The 18,269-nt window shown below is 48.6% G+C and overlaps 5 protein-coding genes and 3 pseudogenes across 5 annotated transcripts; all 8 read right to left on the reverse strand.

Moving 5' to 3' along the window:
• Positions 1-859: 859 nt before the first annotated feature.
• On the reverse strand, positions 860-1,487 carry LOC139369668 (histone H2B-like; annotated as a pseudogene).
• A 457-nt stretch (positions 1,488-1,944) lies between these two features.
• On the reverse strand, positions 1,945-2,303 carry LOC139369669 (histone H4). The gene has a single exon (XM_071108931.1). The coding sequence runs from the start codon at positions 2,297-2,299 to the stop codon at positions 1,988-1,990; it is 312 nt and encodes a 103-aa protein (XP_070965032.1). The 5' UTR covers positions 2,300-2,303; the 3' UTR covers positions 1,945-1,987.
• A 4,769-nt stretch (positions 2,304-7,072) lies between these two features.
• On the reverse strand, positions 7,073-7,894 carry LOC139370617 (histone H3-like; annotated as a pseudogene).
• Positions 7,895-7,924: 30 nt separating this feature from the next.
• LOC139370618 (histone H2A) lies at positions 7,925-8,726 on the reverse strand. The gene has a single exon (XM_071110213.1). It carries the CDS (start codon positions 8,604-8,606, stop codon positions 8,220-8,222), a length of 387 nt encoding a protein of 128 aa, XP_070966314.1. The 5' UTR covers positions 8,607-8,726; the 3' UTR covers positions 7,925-8,219.
• Positions 8,727-9,221: 495 nt separating this feature from the next.
• On the reverse strand, positions 9,222-10,465 carry LOC139369670 (histone H1). The gene has a single exon (XM_071108932.1). It carries the CDS (start codon positions 9,869-9,871, stop codon positions 9,248-9,250), a length of 624 nt encoding a protein of 207 aa, XP_070965033.1. The 5' UTR covers positions 9,872-10,465; the 3' UTR covers positions 9,222-9,247.
• A 676-nt stretch (positions 10,466-11,141) lies between these two features.
• LOC139369671 (histone H2B-like) lies at positions 11,142-11,786 on the reverse strand (annotated as a pseudogene).
• A 442-nt stretch (positions 11,787-12,228) lies between these two features.
• Positions 12,229-12,587, reverse strand: LOC139369672 (histone H4). The gene has a single exon (XM_071108933.1). It carries the CDS (start codon positions 12,581-12,583, stop codon positions 12,272-12,274), a length of 312 nt encoding a protein of 103 aa, XP_070965034.1. The 5' UTR covers positions 12,584-12,587; the 3' UTR covers positions 12,229-12,271.
• Positions 12,588-17,355: 4,768 nt separating this feature from the next.
• Positions 17,356-18,268, reverse strand: LOC139370621 (histone H3). The gene has a single exon (XM_071110217.1). It carries the CDS (start codon positions 18,115-18,117, stop codon positions 17,617-17,619), a length of 501 nt encoding a protein of 166 aa, XP_070966318.1. The 5' UTR covers positions 18,118-18,268; the 3' UTR covers positions 17,356-17,616.
• Position 18,269: the final 1 nt, after the last annotated feature.

Raw genomic sequence — 18,269 nt, forward strand, 5'->3', positions numbered from 1 at the left:
CCCCAAAACCAAAAAGTTAATAGTAAGAGAAAATATGTCAGGGGTAAGAAATGGTTAACCCAAGAGATTGGGAGGCAACAGAATGTTTAGCTCTACCTGATAATTAATTACACCCACCTGTTGTGTCACACCTAAACGATTCCATGATTAGAGAGGGATAATGAGCAAATGCAGGTGAAACGGGTTGGTGCTCCAGAGGTGAGTTACAGGGTAGGAGTTAGTGAAATGGTTAACTAATCCATGGGAGACATACGTGTTGAAAAAGGAAAAGACATAAAACCACTGCAAAGAAGTCTATACAGTCTAGTAGAGGTGTCTTTGGTGGATGGTGTAGCTCAGAAGTGGTTCCACCTGTAGTGGTGTTAAGTCATAGGCATAGAGGAGTTAGAAAAGCGGAGAGAGAGAGAGAGAGAGAGAGATAGGCTTGTGGCCTTCTCGCAGTCCTTCCTCGCTTGACTCCGCAGCGTGACTCACTCGTGCCGGTCTTTGTGTCTGTGGGTCTTGGTGTCTGGCTGTGCGGCCGGCGCCCCATGTGCTTGTCCGCCCTGATATAGGCCTAGAGAGAGAGAGAGATTTGGAGCCTCTTCTTCTCTCTCCTCCTCCCTCTTGTACAGGTGTGTGTAAGGGATGTGAAACGGCTAGTTTCAATCGGTGACGTCACTTGCTCTGAGACTGTTGTTGATGATGTGTGCAGAGGGTCCCTGGTTCGGCCTAAAGTTATACTGTTACACAGGCTCCAGTCATCGGAGCACGAGTGGAATCCCACTCACTGTGTTATACTGCCATGCACACATTCCTACCCTGTTCATGTCAGCATCATTTATTCCCTCTCCCCCCTTTTTGACATGTCCTCCACACACACACACACACACATATATGGATTTGCTTTTTTCACTGACAGGGTGGGTGGCTCTTAAAAGAGCCTTTGGGTTACTACAGCACTCCAAATGGGCTGTTTACTTGGAGCTGGTGTACTTGGTCACGGCCTTGGTGCCCTCGGACACTGCGTGCTTGGCCAGCTCTCCGGGGAGCAGCAGGCGCACTGCGGTCTGGATCTCCCTGGAGGTGATGGTGGAACGCTTGTTGTAGTGGGCCAGGCGAGACGACTCTCCGGCGATACGCTCGAAGATGTCGTTCACGAACGAGTTCATGATTCCCATGGCCTTGGAGGAGATGCCGGTATCGGGGTGGACCTGCTTCAGGACTTTGTACACGTAAATGGCGTAGCTCTCCTTCCTCGACTTTCGGCGTTTCTTGCCGCCTTTCCCTGCGGTCTTGGTGACGGCTTTCTTGGAGCCCTTCTTGGGCGCGGACTTTGCTGGCTCGGGCATGATGCTGATGTCTCGCTGCTTCTCACAAACGAATGAGGGGGTGGAGAGCCCTTTCCCTCTTATGAAGACGAAGCTAAGCTAATTCGCCGGCCGTGGACACACCCCTGCTTTCTCATAGGCGCCCCTGCCATTTGCCCAGTGGAGCTGAGCGCGCATAAGAGCCTTCCACTCAGAGGCTTGCTTCCCTAACAAAGACCATAGCCTATGCTCTGTCACTGGTGGGGAATGGTGTGTTTCCAAAAAAGTCCTACAATGGCCAGAAATAAGGCCCCCCTTTTTGGTACTTGGTGGGGATTTCCCAGCCGTGGTGCCTCGTAATACGACTGTACGCAAAGCCTGCACTGAACATAGCGTCCTGTCACGAATACTCCCTCCCTGTCCACTCAAGAGTGGCTCATGGTTTAATACGACTGTACGCAAAGCCTGCACTGAACATAGCGTCCTGTCCACTCAGAGTGGCTCGTGGTTTAATACGACTGTACGCAAAGCCTGCACTGAACATAGCCTCCTGTCACGAATACTCCCTCCCTGTCCACTCAAGAGTGGCTCATGGTTTCCTACGATAATGGATTTGACCCTTTTGAAGCGGATGTGGGTGGCTCTTAAAAGAGCCTTTGGGTTCAAGTCGGGATGTTGACGTTCCGAGAAGAGTGCGTTTAACCGCCGAAACCGTACAGGGTGCGTCCCTGGCGTTTCAGAGCGTAGACCACGTCCATGGCCGTAACGGTCTTCCTCTTGGCGTGCTCGGTGTAGGTGACGGCGTCACGGATCACGTTCTCAAGGAACACCTTCAGGACACCGCGGGTCTCCTCGTAGATCAGCCCGGAGATACGCTTCACGCCGCCACGGCGAGCCAGACGGCGAATGGCGGGCTTGGTGATTCCCTGGATGTTATCGCGGAGAACCTTACGGTGACGCTTGGCGCCTCCTTTTCCGAGTCCCTTGCCGCCTTTACCTCTTCCAGACATCGTGTGTTCGCTAGCTGAGTTCGAGTGAATTAATGACGTAATTTTTGGTGCTCGGTGCTCTTATTATCTGCGTTTGGTGGACCTGATTGAAGCCAGTGGCACAGAAAGCGCGCGCTTTTGCCTGGCCTCTGCTGCAAAGGGGAGGGCGTTCGTTCTAGGGAACTATGGAGGAAGAAATCAAAGCTACTTGCATGCGCGGGAAACACACTCAAATACTGAGCTATGTTGAACACAAGGCCCAACTGTGATGTCCCACTCTTCACATTGATTGGTGTTGTTTTTCTTGTTGTTGTTGTTGTTGTTGCGCCTGATTCAACTCTTTCAATCAGCTGTGCCTCTCCAGGGCTACAACAAAAATGCCTACTCTACCCCTGCCTGGAGTTGGGAAACACTGAACTAGTAGGATTCAACCCACTGCAGTTGCCAGTCACACCTAATAGAGATAGGCGTTAAAACCTCAAATAGTGTCACAAGTACAAAGGAGAAACGAAGTGGCACAAACGGGAAACAAATACACAAGGAATGCCACAAATCCTAAGGGGTCCGTAATGTCACCTCAGCAGTCATGTAGCTCTTGAAGGCCATGTAATAACGTCATTCTTCTTTTTCTTCCCTAGACATGATCCAGGTGGCCATGGGACGGGTGGTGATACCTCTGCAAGCTGAAATGCAGTAAAACATTCCTCAGACACCCACCCAACACACACACAATAAAGGGATCATTTTCCTATGCGTACAGAGGTGATAGGGATGTGCAAATATTGTATGGTACTTTTTTCAAAAAACAATAACATAGCCTTATATTATGGAAATAGTGGTATGAGGTGGATCCTTTATAGGCCAGAGAGCCTCAGATGTTGCATTGAATGATCTCAACAGGTCATTTAAAAGGGGACAAATGAGGCCCAAGGGCACATACTGGCGATTGACCAATCGGTGCAGTTGATTCACATCTCAGATGTGACTAGGTATCATCTTACAACTTATTGTTGCCATAATTGTCTCTTACATGTACTTAGTGGCTGCCGGCCCTCGGTTTAGTACATCGAGCAACAGAGGTTGCCTTTTAGGAGAACGACTGACAAGCGTTCAACTAGCTGGGATGCAGCTAGTGTCATCAAAGCACTTTGTCATAGCAAGTTAGAAGAAATAGGTCAAGGTTACGAAAAGGCTTAGGCTTACCCCAAATGCCACGTCCGTTCGTAGCTGTACTCCGTGTAGGCACAACAAGTCATCACACAGAGAGCACACTTGAAGCACAACTGCACTGCCTGGAAGGCCGCAACGGACTGAATTGGAATCCCTCAAACAGCACGCTAACTACATTCCGCTTTATGATGTCACAGTCAGCCCCTCGGAACACTGGTCCTCAACAATCTCAAACACCTTGGATACCCAAGCCAAACATTCTCGAATCACTCACATTCACAAATCAACCAGGGAGAAGAAGGCTGCCAGGAATTGAATGCTGAAAAGCTAACCTCCTTCACAGAGCAACATCATAGGACTGGGAGTTTGTGTTCAACAGCTTGCGTTCCCCTATTATCAAGGGCTTAGTTCCTCTATAGGCTACAGTGCAGATACTTCACATGCAGAGTACAACAACAAATAACAGAGGGCCTGTTACCACACCCTATAGGCTAGGAGTTGAACTTGGACCACAATGACATTGGTAGTAATTAGCCTGCAGCATAAATGACAGCTCCCTAACGGGGACATAAAGTGGAAATGGAAGTGCGACACATAGAGGGAAAGTCCTAATCTTAATCAAATAGACACATTTTTTTTATTTTTTTTATTTCACCTTTATTTAACCAGGTAGGCAAGTTGAGAACAAGTTCTCATTTACAATTGCGACCTGGCCAAGATAAAGCAAAGCACTTCGACACATACAACGACACAGACTTACACATGGAGTAAAACAAACATACAGTCAATAATACAGTATAAACAAGTATACGATGTGAGCAAATGAGGTGAGATAAGGGAGGTAAAGGCAAAAAAAGGCCATGGTGGCAAAGTAAATACAATATAGCAAGTAAAACACCGGAATGGTACATTTGCAATGGAAGAAATGTGCAAAGTAGAAATAAAAATAATGGGGTGCAAAGGAGCAAAATAAATAAATTCATTAAATACAGTAGGGAAAGAGGTAGTTGTTTGGCCTAAATTATAGGTGGGCTATGTACAGGTGCAGTAATCTGTGAGCTGCTCTGACAGTTGGTGCTTAAAGCTAGTGAGGGAGATAAGTGTTTCCAGTTTCAGAGATTTTTGTAGTTCGTTCCAGTCATTGGCAGCAGAGAACTGGAAGGAGAGGCGGCCAAAGAAAGAATTGGTTTTGGGGGTGACTAGAGAGATATACATACACCTGTTTAGCAGATGTCGGGAAATGCTTGTGTTACTAGCTCCAACAGCACAGTCAAGTCTAACAAGTAATATCTAACCATGTTCCAACATTCCACACAATACACCCAAATGCAATTGGAATACATCAATATATGGACGAGCAATGTCAGACCGTCCGTAGACTAACATACCTTACAATACAATACTTTATATATCCACATGACATGAGCTATGCAAACCACCTCCACGTTAGGAATGTGCCCAGTGATATCTAACAAAAACACACACCTCCGTGGAACCCACATGGCAAGACAGGAAGGAAGACATGCAGGAGTGCTCATGAAGAAGACCGGAATCATCTCCAATCAAGTGAACAATGTCAAAGGAATAGGGCAAGTCATATAGATAGGGAGGCATTTCACCGCCACCCGCTGGACCACAAGTCATTTTGCCAACACTGGCTCATCATTCAAAGCCACATAGGGAGGGATCTTAACACCACCTGCTGGATCAGAAGTGCCACTCACAATGGCCACACAGACCATTTCTCCCTCAACCTGATGCAATTGTCACAACAAGTATGTGCTCAAAATCAAACATTAACTACAACAGATCATCAAATAGGCAAACACATGCTCATGTAGAGTACCTCAAATTATACAGTTACTTTGTCACCAAACCTAATCTGTCATTCATCTACAAATACATGCTCTTCTAAAGCCACAATGCAATGTTCACATGGTACATTTCATTTCTTACAATCTATGTCACTATTACTTCATTTGACTGCTCTTAAATCATATTCACTTAACCCTTTTCTTCACCTGCTGATTTTCTGCTGCTTTTGTCTCTTGCAGATTTGGACGTCATGTGAATCTATGTTTCTCAAGTATCAAAAGAGAGAAAATGAAAAACGGAATGCTACTTTTCTCTCTAGCCTAGTGCACTCTTTATCTGTGAGCTCCCGTACTGGTGTAGGTAGCTCCAAAAAAAGGTACAGATGCCATAGAACTTGATCTCGACGACCACATTTTACACCAATGCACCCCGACAATCGGTTGGTGGTCGGGAATCAAGTGGATGATTCTGGGACCAATTACAGGGTGTACTGAACTGTGCCTATAGCATGTCAAAAATCCCTCCAACGGGAAATAGGCCTTGGCAAATGGCCAGGGGCGCTGTCCTTTTCAGCACCACGGAGCTCCGCTATTACCTGTCTCATGAGTGAAGATGCAACAGCAGACAATTCCTGCTCTTTTGTCCTGCAATGACACACTTTAGCCGTGTCATTGCTGCATTTAACTGGCAGCCTGTATTTAGGGCCTTTACTTTGTCGTATCATTTGGTCAAGGGGTTTCGATTCCTCAGCAAATCTTCTTTGAAAAATGAACTAAATCCCACATCAGAAGTCGACTTCAAATCACGCCAAAGACACACGACTCTACTCAACCGGAGTCAATAGTATCAAATATTCTGCACTGTGAAGGTGTCATGTGCTGAGCCATTTAGTTCCTATGAAGCCTATTTACGAAGCCAATGCAGCAATCACCACGTACCTGCCTGCATTGGTGATTGCTATTCTGTAATTGGTCAACTACTAATAGGGCAATCATCCCGGCAGCTTCGTAACAGCTGTTTTGCAAGCCCTTGACGATTACATCTATTGATTCCTGCTGTCCTGATACCTTTTCTCTTAAGGGATCTCGGATCTAGTCTAAAGGACTATCAATGGGTATGGCATTGGAATATTCAATCGCACACTGAATTCATCCCACTAAATACATTCCTTTCATTTCTCCATTTATTCCACCATATCGAAACAACTTACCTATGCACGCACACAAACAAGCACAGAAGGGCGACTTAATAATATCACGTCTAATTTGGTGGCCTACAACATTTCCTGTACCTTCGTTCACTTGCGCCAGACAGAGATATATCATTTTACTTTCAATAGCTTAGTCAGTCGCATGAATTATGGGGTGCACACAGCTAACGTTGTAATGATCGGATCAAAACATGGATTTTTGGGGCCATCGAGGAATGTCACATGGGCCAGAAATCATTGAATGGCCATTTTCACAAAGGAATAGACAGACTCTAGCATGTTACATTCCAAGAGCAATTGGAATCGAAAAAACACAACGTGCCCCACTTGGGGACCCGAGGACCGAGTTTGGGAAACGCTGGCCTGAAGATCAAATACCAATAGGGAGCCACTATTACGTGCTCACACGCTGACAGTACCCGCGTTTAACCACTAGATGGCCTCCGTGCTCCATGGTAAACTTTTCCCCTCTCATCAGCGGCACTGCAACATGGGACTTTCAAAGTCAGTTGTTCTTAGCTACATAGTGACCATTTTTGACACTTTTTGCCCTATATCATTACTATCACTCATTACTGCTAGTGTATTTTTTCCCCTCTTCTACTCTAGGCATACATCTAATCACATATAGAGAGCGTTATTGAAACGACTCAAGTCAGTTAAGAACCAACTCTTATTTACAATCACGGCCGGTGGTGATACAGCCTGGAATCGAACCACGGTCTGTAGTGACTCGAGAACAGGGAACATACACGGCGGGAAAGGGGCGTGTACAAATGGAACAATTGTGCCTTTTTGACTGAAATATGGAGGTGGCTCTTAAAAGAGCCTTTGGGGGATTTTGGAGATCAGGTCATCGTTTATGCGCGCTCTCCGCGAATACGACGGGCCAGCTGGATGTCCTTGGGCATGATGGTCACCCTCTTGGCGTGGATGGCGCACAGGTTGGTGTCCTCGAACAGGCCGACCAGGTAAGCCTCGCTTGCCTCCTGCAGGGCCATCACTGCGGAACTCTGGAAGCGCAGGTCGGTCTTAAAGTCCTGGGCAATTTCTCGCACCAGGCGCTGGAAAGGCAGTTTGCGGATCAGCAGCTCAGTGGACTTCTGGTAACGACGGATCTCTCTAAGAGCCACGGTGCCGGGCCTGTAACGGTGAGGCTTCTTCACGCCGCCGGTGGCCGGGGCGCTCTTGCGCGCAGCCTTGGTGGCGAGCTGCTTCCTGGGTGCTTTGCCACCGGTGGATTTGCGAGCGGTTTGCTTGGTTCTGGCCATGGCGCTAGCTAGCTTCCTTCTTTCACAGTCGGAGTATAGCCTCAAAATGCCTATGTGAAGTTTATAAAGCCGGCAGCGGCGGCTGCTCATTGGTCACCATCTCCGCACCGCCCTGATTGGCCCGTTGCGGAGGCCTCCTCCGCCGCCCATTGGAGGGGAGGCTCGGCCTCTCCGTGCCGCCCCAAAATGCAACCCCCACCCTCGCCGAGGCGCGCTTGGGTCTTTTGTTAGGGCCGCGAGCAACGTTACACTTTACGCGCAATAATGCTCTCATTCTAGCCTACTAGTTGTTATCCTTCATTTAGGCCTCATGTGGGCACTTGATACGGTGCCGTGTATATGTGTGTGTATCTAACACGCCAAATAATTGGCCAGGCATAGAAAGGGACACTTTGCGCTTTTGTTGAGCTAGGTGGTTGGCTCTTAAAAGAGCCTTTGGGGGTTGAGTAGTCAAGTTGCAGCCGCACCAGCGATTTTACTTGGCTTTGACGGCCTTCTCAGTCTTCTTGGGGAGCAGCACTGCCTGGATGTTGGGCAGAACACCACCCTGAGCGATGGTCACGCCGCCAAGCAGTTTGTTCAGCTCCTCGTCGTTACGGACTGCCAGCTGCAGGTGACGGGGGATGATACGAGTCTTCTTGTTGTCACGGGCAGCGTTTCCGGCCAACTCCAGGATCTCAGCAGTCAGGTACTCGAGCACTGCGGCCAGGTACACTGGTGCGCCAGCGCCCACACGCTCGGCGTAGTTGCCTTTACGCAGCAGCCTGTGCACACGGCCCACGGGGAACTGGAGCCCGGCACGGGATGAACGTGTCTTTGCCTTCGCCCTGGCCTTGCCTCCGGTTTTGCCTCTTCCGCTCATATTGGTAGCTTCAGTATGTCACAGAAAGTCTGAATGAGCCGCTGGCCACCTCGAGAGCCTTACTTATACCTCGCCACAAAAGCCATCGATTGGCCACCGGACCGGTGTGGCCTTATCCAATTGGAGTGAGGGAGGGACAGACAGACAGGCAGTCAGCCCTAAGCCCGCCCCCCCCCACCCGCCCGCAGGCAGCAGAGTGACGAGGGCTAGGCTACTCTGTTTCCCTCCGACTTTTGTTACTTTTTCACGTTGGCGGGAGCGCCAAAGTGACAACTCAAATCACTGAAACATGTATCAATCAATTCGAGAGTGGCTCATAATACAAATGGCTGCTGTCCAACCCACTATAGTATGTATGCTTCTTATTATCAGGTTCAATGTGACATGCCAATTCTAACACATCACAACAATGTTGACTGGTGAGGGTGCTGCACTCTTGAGTGACAAATGTAAAGCCATTTAGCCACTCCAAAATGCCACTTCAAATGTCATTCATTTAATTTATTTTGCACCACGGGTAGGTAGGTAGATAGGTGGAATGGAATGACATGCGCTTTTATGGAAAGAGGTGGGTGGCTCTTAAAAGAGCCTTTTGTGGTAACAACATGTGTCGAGTAGAAAGAACACTGTTTGTAATAGCTTTACTTCTTCTTGGGGGCTGCCTTCTTGGCCTTGGCCGCCTTGGGCTTGGCGGCTTTGGGCTTCGCTGCCTTGGTAGCCTTCTTGGGGCTCTTGGCCGCTTTCTTGGCCGCTGCGGCGGGCTTCTTCACCTTCTTTGGGCTCTTGGCGGCCTTTTTGGGTGTAGCGGGCTTCTTGGCCTTCTTGGGGGACTTCTTTGCGGCCACGGCCTTCTTGGCTGCTACCTTCTTGGGCTTCTTGGCGGCGGCGGGCTTCTTGGCGGCCACCTTCTTAGCTTTGGGGGCTGCGGCTTTCTTGGCGGGCTTCTTTGCCTCGACGGCCTTCTTGTTGAGCTTGAAGGAGCCGGAAGCACCGGTGCCCTTAGTCTGGACCAGGGTGCCCTTGGTGACGAGGCTCTTGACGGCGATCTTGACACGGGAGTTGTTCTTCTCCACGTCGTAGCCGCCTGCCGCCAGAGACTTCTTGAGCGCGGCCAGGGACACGCCGCTCCTCTCCTTGGAGGCGGACACCGCCTTGACGATGAGCTCGCCTACGCTGGGTCCCGCTTTCTTGGGCTTGGCTGCTGCCTTCTTCTTGGGTGCCTTGGCCGGCGCGGCGGCGGCGGGTGCTGGTGCGACTTCTGCCATGTCTGTCGTTCGGTCCGGTAAACACACACACTTACAACACTACGGTAGTCTGTGAGGAGGAGTACTTTGCTGTAGACGCTGCTCTGCGCTATTGAAGCTCCACACCGTGCAGGGGGCTGGCCTTAAACGCGACATGAGAACCATGTAGACTCAAGCCACCCAGCTCGGCTTCTCCGGGCTGGCCAAATGCTCTTTCACTTGTGTTTTCTGGTCGCCAATATCGGGCCAAAAGTCACCGACGGAGCCGTGTTTTTGGCCCAAAAGCGAACGGCCCAGCGAGCAGACTTGTGTCCGTTCAGAATAAAGTCATGTGGGCTGCAGAAGCCCCGTGCATTTTGCTGCGACTCGCTCAAAACCTCACCGTTCGACTGTCGGGTGGAGCGGTGCGCACTGCTTTTCCTGTGCTATTTGTCTCCTAAATGGCCTAAAAGTGCATCCGATTGCGAGCACCATTGATTGTGGAGTGAGCCGAGATGTCTGGCAAGGGAATCAAATGGTTTGGCGTCCCCTGATGTGCTCCTTGGTGTTTTAAAGGAGAGCTCTTTTGGGGACCTTAAAACACATGCACTTGTGAGGCCTGGCTGAGACTAGTTTCACGTTGTATTCGTCATGTGTCCAGGAGGCAAACGAAATAATACACTGTCCAACGACATGCTTACTTGCACTGTGTGTGTGTGTGTGTGTGATGTTTTATAAGCATGAGTTTATTAGTTGGATTTGGAGCCTGTGTGTTTTCTTGTGCTAGGTAGTCTCTCTCTCTCTCTCTGTCTGTGTGTCTCTTTCAAAAGCGTGTCAGAGAGAGAGAGAGAGAGAGAGATAGGCTTGTGGCCTTCTCGCAGTCCTTCCTCGCTTGACTCCGCAGCGTGACTCACTCGTGCCGGTCTTTGTGTCTGTGGGTCTTGGTGTCTGGCTGTGCGGCCGGCGCTATGGAGGCTGGCGCCCCATGTGCTTGTCCGCCCTGATATAGGCCTAGAGAGAGAGAGAGATTTGGAGCCTCTTCTTCTCTCTCCTCCTCCCTCTTGTACAGGTGTGTGTAAGGGATGTGAAACGGCTAGTTTCAATCGGTGACGTCACTTGCTCTGAGACTGTTGTTGATGATGTGTGCAGAGGGTCCCTGGTTCGGCCTAAAGTTATACTGTTACACAGGCTCCAGTCATCGGAGCACGAGTGGAATCCCACTCACTGTGTTATACTGCCATGCACACATTCCTACCCTGTTCATGTCAGCATCATTTATTCCCTCTCCCCCCTTTTTGACATGTCCTCCACACACACACACACACACATATATGGATTTGCTTTTTTCACTGACAGGGTGGGTGGCTCTTAAAAGAGCCTTTGGGTTACTACAGCACTCCAAATGGGCTGTTTACTTGGAGCTGGTGTACTTGGTCACGGCCTTGGTGCCCTCGGACACTGCGTGCTTGGCCAGCTCTCCGGGGAGCAGCAGGCGCACTGCGGTCTGGATCTCCCTGGAGGTGATGGTGGAACGCTTGTTGTAGTGGGCCAGGCGAGACGACTCTCCGGCGATACGCTCGAAGATGTCGTTCACGAACGAGTTCATGATTCCCATGGCCTTGGAGGAGATGCCGGTATCGGGGTGGACCTGCTTCAGGACTTTGTACACGTAAATGGCGTAGCTCTCCTTCCTCGACTTTCGGCGTTTCTTGCCGCCTTTCCCTGCGGTCTTGGTGACGGCTTTCTTGGAGCCCTTCTTGGGCGCGGACTTTGCTGGCTCGGGCATGATGCTGATGTCTCGCTGCTTCTCACAAACGAATGAGGGGGTGGAGAGCCCTTTCCCTCTTATGAAGACGAAGCTAAGCTAATTCGCCGGCCGTGGACACACCCCTGCTTTCTCATAGGCGCCCCTGCCATTTGCCCAGTGGAGCTGAGCGCGCATAAGAGCCTTCCACTCAGAGGCTTGCTTCCCTAACAAAGACCATAGCCTATGCTCTGTCACTGGTGGGGAATGGTGTGTTTCCAAAAAAGTCCTACAATGGCCAGAAATAAGGCCCCCCTTTTTGGTACTTGGTGGGGATTTCCCAGCCGTGGTGCCTCGTAATACGACTGTACGCAAAGCCTGCACTGAACATAGCGTCCTGTCACGAATACTCCCTCCCTGTCCACTCAAGAGTGGCTCATGGTTTAATACGACTGTACGCAAAGCCTGCACTGAACATAGCGTCCTGTCCACTCAGAGTGGCTCGTGGTTTAATACGACTGTACGCAAAGCCTGCACTGAACATAGCCTCCTGTCACGAATACTCCCTCCCTGTCCACTCAAGAGTGGCTCATGGTTTCCTACGATAATGGATTTGACCCTTTTGAAGCGGATGTGGGTGGCTCTTAAAAGAGCCTTTGGGTTCAAGTCGGGATGTTGACGTTCCGAGAAGAGTGCGTTTAACCGCCGAAACCGTACAGGGTGCGTCCCTGGCGTTTCAGAGCGTAGACCACGTCCATGGCCGTAACGGTCTTCCTCTTGGCGTGCTCGGTGTAGGTGACGGCGTCACGGATCACGTTCTCAAGGAACACCTTCAGGACACCGCGGGTCTCCTCGTAGATCAGCCCGGAGATACGCTTCACGCCGCCACGGCGAGCCAGACGGCGAATGGCGGGCTTGGTGATTCCCTGGATGTTATCGCGGAGAACCTTACGGTGACGCTTGGCGCCTCCTTTTCCGAGTCCCTTGCCGCCTTTACCTCTTCCAGACATCGTGTGTTCGCTAGCTGAGTTCGAGTGAATTAATGACGTAATTTTTGGTGCTCGGTGCTCTTATTATCTGCGTTTGGTGGACCTGATTGAAGCCAGTGGCACAGAAAGCGCGCGCTTTTGCCTGGCCTCTGCTGCAAAGGGGAGGGCGTTCGTTCTAGGGAACTATGGAGGAAGAAATCAAAGCTACTTGCATGCGCGGGAAACACACTCAAATACTGAGCTATGTTGAACACAAGGCCCAACTGTGATGTCCCACTCTTCACATTGATTGGTGTTGTTTTTCTTGTTGTTGTTGTTGTTGTTGCGCCTGATTCAACTCTTTCAATCAGCTGTGCCTCTCCAGGGCTACAACAAAAATGCCTACTCTACCCCTGCCTGGAGTTGGGAAACACTGAACTAGTAGGATTCAACCCACTGCAGTTGCCAGTCACACCTAATAGAGATAGGCGTTAAAACCTCAAATAGTGTCACAAGTACAAAGGAGAAACGAAGTGGCACAAACGGGAAACAAATACACAAGGAATGCCACAAATCCTAAGGGGTCCGTAATGTCACCTCAGCAGTCATGTAGCTCTTGAAGGCCATGTAATAACGTCATTCTTCTTTTTCTTCCCTAGACATGATCCAGGTGGCCATGGGACGGGTGGTGATACCTCTGCAAGCTGAAATGCAGTAAAACATTCCTCAGACACCCACCCAACACACACACAATAAAGGGATCATTTTCCTATGCGTACAGAGGTGATAGGGATGTGCAAATATTGTATGGTACTTTTTTCAAAAAACAATAACATAGCCTTATATTATGGAAATAGTGGTATGAGGTGGATCCTTTATAGGCCAGAGAGCCTCAGATGTTGCATTGAATGATCTCAACAGGTCATTTAAAAGGGGACAAATGAGGCCCAAGGGCACATACTGGCGATTGACCAATCGGTGCAGTTGATTCACATCTCAGATGTGACTAGGTATCATCTTACAACTTATTGTTGCCATAATTGTCTCTTACATGTACTTAGTGGCTGCCGGCCCTCGGTTTAGTACATCGAGCAACAGAGGTTGCCTTTTAGGAGAACGACTGACAAGCGTTCAACTAGCTGGGATGCAGCTAGTGTCATCAAAGCACTTTGTCATAGCAAGTTAGAAGAAATAGGTCAAGGTTACGAAAAGGCTTAGGCTTACCCCAAATGCCACGTCCGTTCGTAGCTGTACTCCGTGTAGGCACAACAAGTCATCACACAGAGAGCACACTTGAAGCACAACTGCACTGCCTGGAAGGCCGCAACGGACTGAATTGGAATCCCTCAAACAGCACGCTAACTACATTCCGCTTTATGATGTCACAGTCAGCCCCTCGGAACACTGGTCCTCAACAATCTCAAACACCTTGGATACCCAAGCCAAACATTCTCGAATCACTCACATTCACAAATCAACCAGGGAGAAGAAGGCTGCCAGGAATTGAATGCTGAAAAGCTAACCTCCTTCACAGAGCAACATCATAGGACTGGGAGTTTGTGTTCAACAGCTTGCGTTCCCCTATTATCAAGGGCTTAGTTCCTCTATAGGCTACAGTGCAGATACTTCACATGCAGAGTACAACAACAAATAACAGAGGGCCTGTTACCACACCCTATAGGCTAGGAGTTGAACTTGGACCACAATGACATTGGTAGTAATTAGCCTGCAGCATAAATGACAGCTCCCTAACGGGGACATAAAGTGGAAATGGAAGTGCGACACATAGAGGGAAAGTCCTAATCTTAATCAAATAGACACATTTTTTTTATTTTTTTTATTTCACCTTTATTTAACCAGGTAGGCAAGTTGAGAACAAGTTCTCATTTACAATTGCGACCTGGCCAAGATAAAGCAAAGCACTTCGACACATACAACGACACAGACTTACACATGGAGTAAAACAAACATACAGTCAATAATACAGTATAAACAAGTATACGATGTGAGCAAATGAGGTGAGATAAGGGAGGTAAAGGCAAAAAAAGGCCATGGTGGCAAAGTAAATACAATATAGCAAGTAAAACACCGGAATGGTACATTTGCAATGGAAGAAATGTGCAAAGTAGAAATAAAAATAATGGGGTGCAAAGGAGCAAAATAAATAAATTCATTAAATACAGTAGGGAAAGAGGTAGTTGTTTGGCCTAAATTATAGGTGGGCTATGTACAGGTGCAGTAATCTGTGAGCTGCTCTGACAGTTGGTGCTTAAAGCTAGTGAGGGAGATAAGTGTTTCCAGTTTCAGAGATTTTTGTAGTTCGTTCCAGTCATTGGCAGCAGAGAACTGGAAGGAGAGGCGGCCAAAGAAAGAATTGGTTTTGGGGGTGACTAGAGAGATATACATACACCTGTTTAGCAGATGTCGGGAAATGCTTGTGTTACTAGCTCCAACAGCACAGTCAAGTCTAACAAGTAATATCTAACCATGTTCCAACATTCCACACAATACACCCAAATGCAATTGGAATACATCAATATATGGACGAGCAATGTCAGACCGTCCGTAGACTAACATACCTTACAATACAATACTTTATATATCCACATGACATGAGCTATGCAAACCACCTCCACGTTAGGAATGTGCCCAGTGATATCTAACAAAAACACACACCTCCGTGGAACCCACATGGCAAGACAGGAAGGAAGACATGCAGGAGTGCTCATGAAGAAGACCGGAATCATCTCCAATCAAGTGAACAATGTCAAAGGAATAGGGCAAGTCATATAGATAGGGAGGCATTTCACCGCCACCCGCTGGACCACAAGTCATTTTGCCAACACTGGCTCATCATTCAAAGCCACATAGGGAGGGATCTTAACACCACCTGCTGGATCAGAAGTGCCACTCACAATGGCCACACAGACCATTTCTCCCTCAACCTGATGCAATTGTCACAACAAGTATGTGCTCAAAATCAAACATTAACTACAACAGATCATCAAATAGGCAAACACATGCTCATGTAGAGTACCTCAAATTATACAGTTACTTTGTCACCAAACCTAATCTGTCATTCATCTACAAATACATGCTCTTCTAAAGCCACAATGCAATGTTCACATGGTACATTTCATTTCTTACAATCTATGTCACTATTACTTCATTTGACTGCTCTTAAATCATATTCACTTAACCCTTTTCTTCACCTGCTGATTTTCTGCTGCTTTTGTCTCTTGCAGATTTGGACGTCATGTGAATCTATGTTTCTCAAGTATCAAAGAGAGAAAATGAAAAACGGAATGCTACTTTTCTCTCTAGCCTAGTGCACTCTTTATCTGTGAGCTCCCGTACTGGTGTAGGTAGCTCCAAAAAAAGGTACAGATGCCATAGAACTTGATCTCGACGACCACATTTTACACCAATGCACCCCGACAATCGGTTGGTGGTCGGGAATCAAGTGGATGATTCTGGGACCAATTACAGGGTGTACTGAACTGTGCCTATAGCATGTCAAAAATCCCTCCAACGGGAAATAGGCCTTGGCAAATGGCCAGGGGCGCTGTCCTTTTCAGCACCACGGAGCTCCGCTATTACCTGTCTCATGAGTGAAGATGCAACAGCAGACAATTCCTGCTCTTTTGTCCTGCAATGACACACTTTAGCCGTGTCATTGCTGCATTTAACTGGCAGCCTGTATTTAGGGCCTTTACTTTGTCGTATCATTTGGTCAAGGGGTTTCGATTCCTCAGCAAATCTTCTTTGAAAAATGAACTAAATCCCACATCAGAAGTCGACTTCAAATCACGCCAAAGACACACGACTCTACTCAACCGGAGTCAATAGTATCAAATATTCTGCACTGTGAAGGTGTCATGTGCTGAGCCATTTAGTTCCTATGAAGCCTATTTACGAAGCCAATGCAGCAATCACCACGTACCTGCCTGCATTGGTGATTGCTATTCTGTAATTGGTCAACTACTAATAGGGCAATCATCCCGGCAGCTTCGTAACAGCTGTTTTGCAAGCCCTTGACGATTACATCTATTGATTCCTGCTGTCCTGATACCTTTTCTCTTAAGGGATCTCGGATCTAGTCTAAAGGACTATCAATGGGTATGGCATTGGAATATTCAATCGCACACTGAATTCATCCCACTAAATACATTCCTTTCATTTCTCCATTTATTCCACCATATCGAAACAACTTACCTATGCACGCACACAAACAAGCACAGAAGGGCGACTTAATAATATCACGTCTAATTTGGTGGCCTACAACATTTCCTGTACCTTCGTTCACTTGCGCCAGACAGAGATATATCATTTTACTTTCAATAGCTTAGTCAGTCGCATGAATTATGGGGTGCACACAGCTAACGTTGTAATGATCGGATCAAAACATGGATTTTTGGGGCCATCGAGGAATGTCACATGGGCCAGAAATCATTGAATGGCCATTTTCACAAAGGAATAGACAGACTCTAGCATGTTACATTCCAAGAGCAATTGGAATCGAAAAAACACAACGTGCCCCACTTGGGGACCCGAGGACCGAGTTTGGGAAACGCTGGCCTGAAGATCAAATACCAATAGGGAGCCACTATTACGTGCTCACACGCTGACAGTACCCGCGTTTAACCACTAGATGGCCTCCGTGCTCCATGGTAAACTTTTCCCCTCTCATCAGCGGCACTGCAACATGGGACTTTCAAAGTCAGTTGTTCTTAGCTACATAGTGACCATTTTTGACACTTTTTGCCCTATATCATTACTATCACTCATTACTGCTAGTGTATTTTTTCCCCTCTTCTACTCTAGGCATACATCTAATCACATATAGAGAGCGTTATTGAAACGACTCAAGTCAGTTAAGAACCAACTCTTATTTACAATCACGGCCGGTGGTGATACAGCCTGGAATCGAACCACGGTCTGTAGTGACTCGAGAACAGGGAACATACACGGCGGGAAAGGGGCGTGTACAAATGGAACAATTGTGCCTTTTTGACTGAAATATGGAGGTGGCTCTTAAAAGAGCCTTTGGGGGATTTTGGAGATCAGGTCATCGTTTATGCGCGCTCTCCGCGAATACGACGGGCCAGCTGGATGTCCTTGGGCATGATGGTCACCCTCTTGGCGTGGATGGCGCACAGGTTGGTGTCCTCGAACAGGCCGACCAGGTAAGCCTCGCTTGCCTCCTGCAGGGCCATCACTGCGGAACTCTGGAAGCGCAGGTCGGTCTTAAAGTCCTGGGCAATTTCTCGCACCAGGCGCTGGAAAGGCAGTTTGCGGATCAGCAGCTCAGTGGACTTCTGGTAACGACGGATCTCTCTAAGAGCCACGGTGCCGGGCCTGTAACGGTGAGGCTTCTTCACGCCGCCGGTGGCCGGGGCGCTCTTGCGCGCAGCCTTGGTGGCGAGCTGCTTCCTGGGTGCTTTGCCACCGGTGGATTTGCGAGCGGTTTGCTTGGTTCTGGCCATGGCGCTAGCTAGCTTCCTTCTTTCACAGTCGGAGTATAGCCTCAAAATGCCTATGTGAAGTTTATAAAGCCGGCAGCGGCGTCTGCTCATTGGTCACCATCTCCGCACCGCCCTGATTGGCCCGTTGCGGAGGCCTCCTCCGCCGCCCATTGGAGGGGAGGCTCGGCCTCTCCGTGCCGCCCCAAAATGCAACCCCCACCCTCGCCGAGGCGCGCTTGGGTCTTTTGTTAGGGCCGCGAGCA

Source organism: Oncorhynchus clarkii, chromosome 17 (genome assembly GCF_045791955.1).
Source record: "Oncorhynchus clarkii lewisi isolate Uvic-CL-2024 chromosome 17, UVic_Ocla_1.0, whole genome shotgun sequence".
Lineage (NCBI taxonomy): Eukaryota > Metazoa > Chordata > Actinopteri > Salmoniformes > Salmonidae > Oncorhynchus > Oncorhynchus clarkii.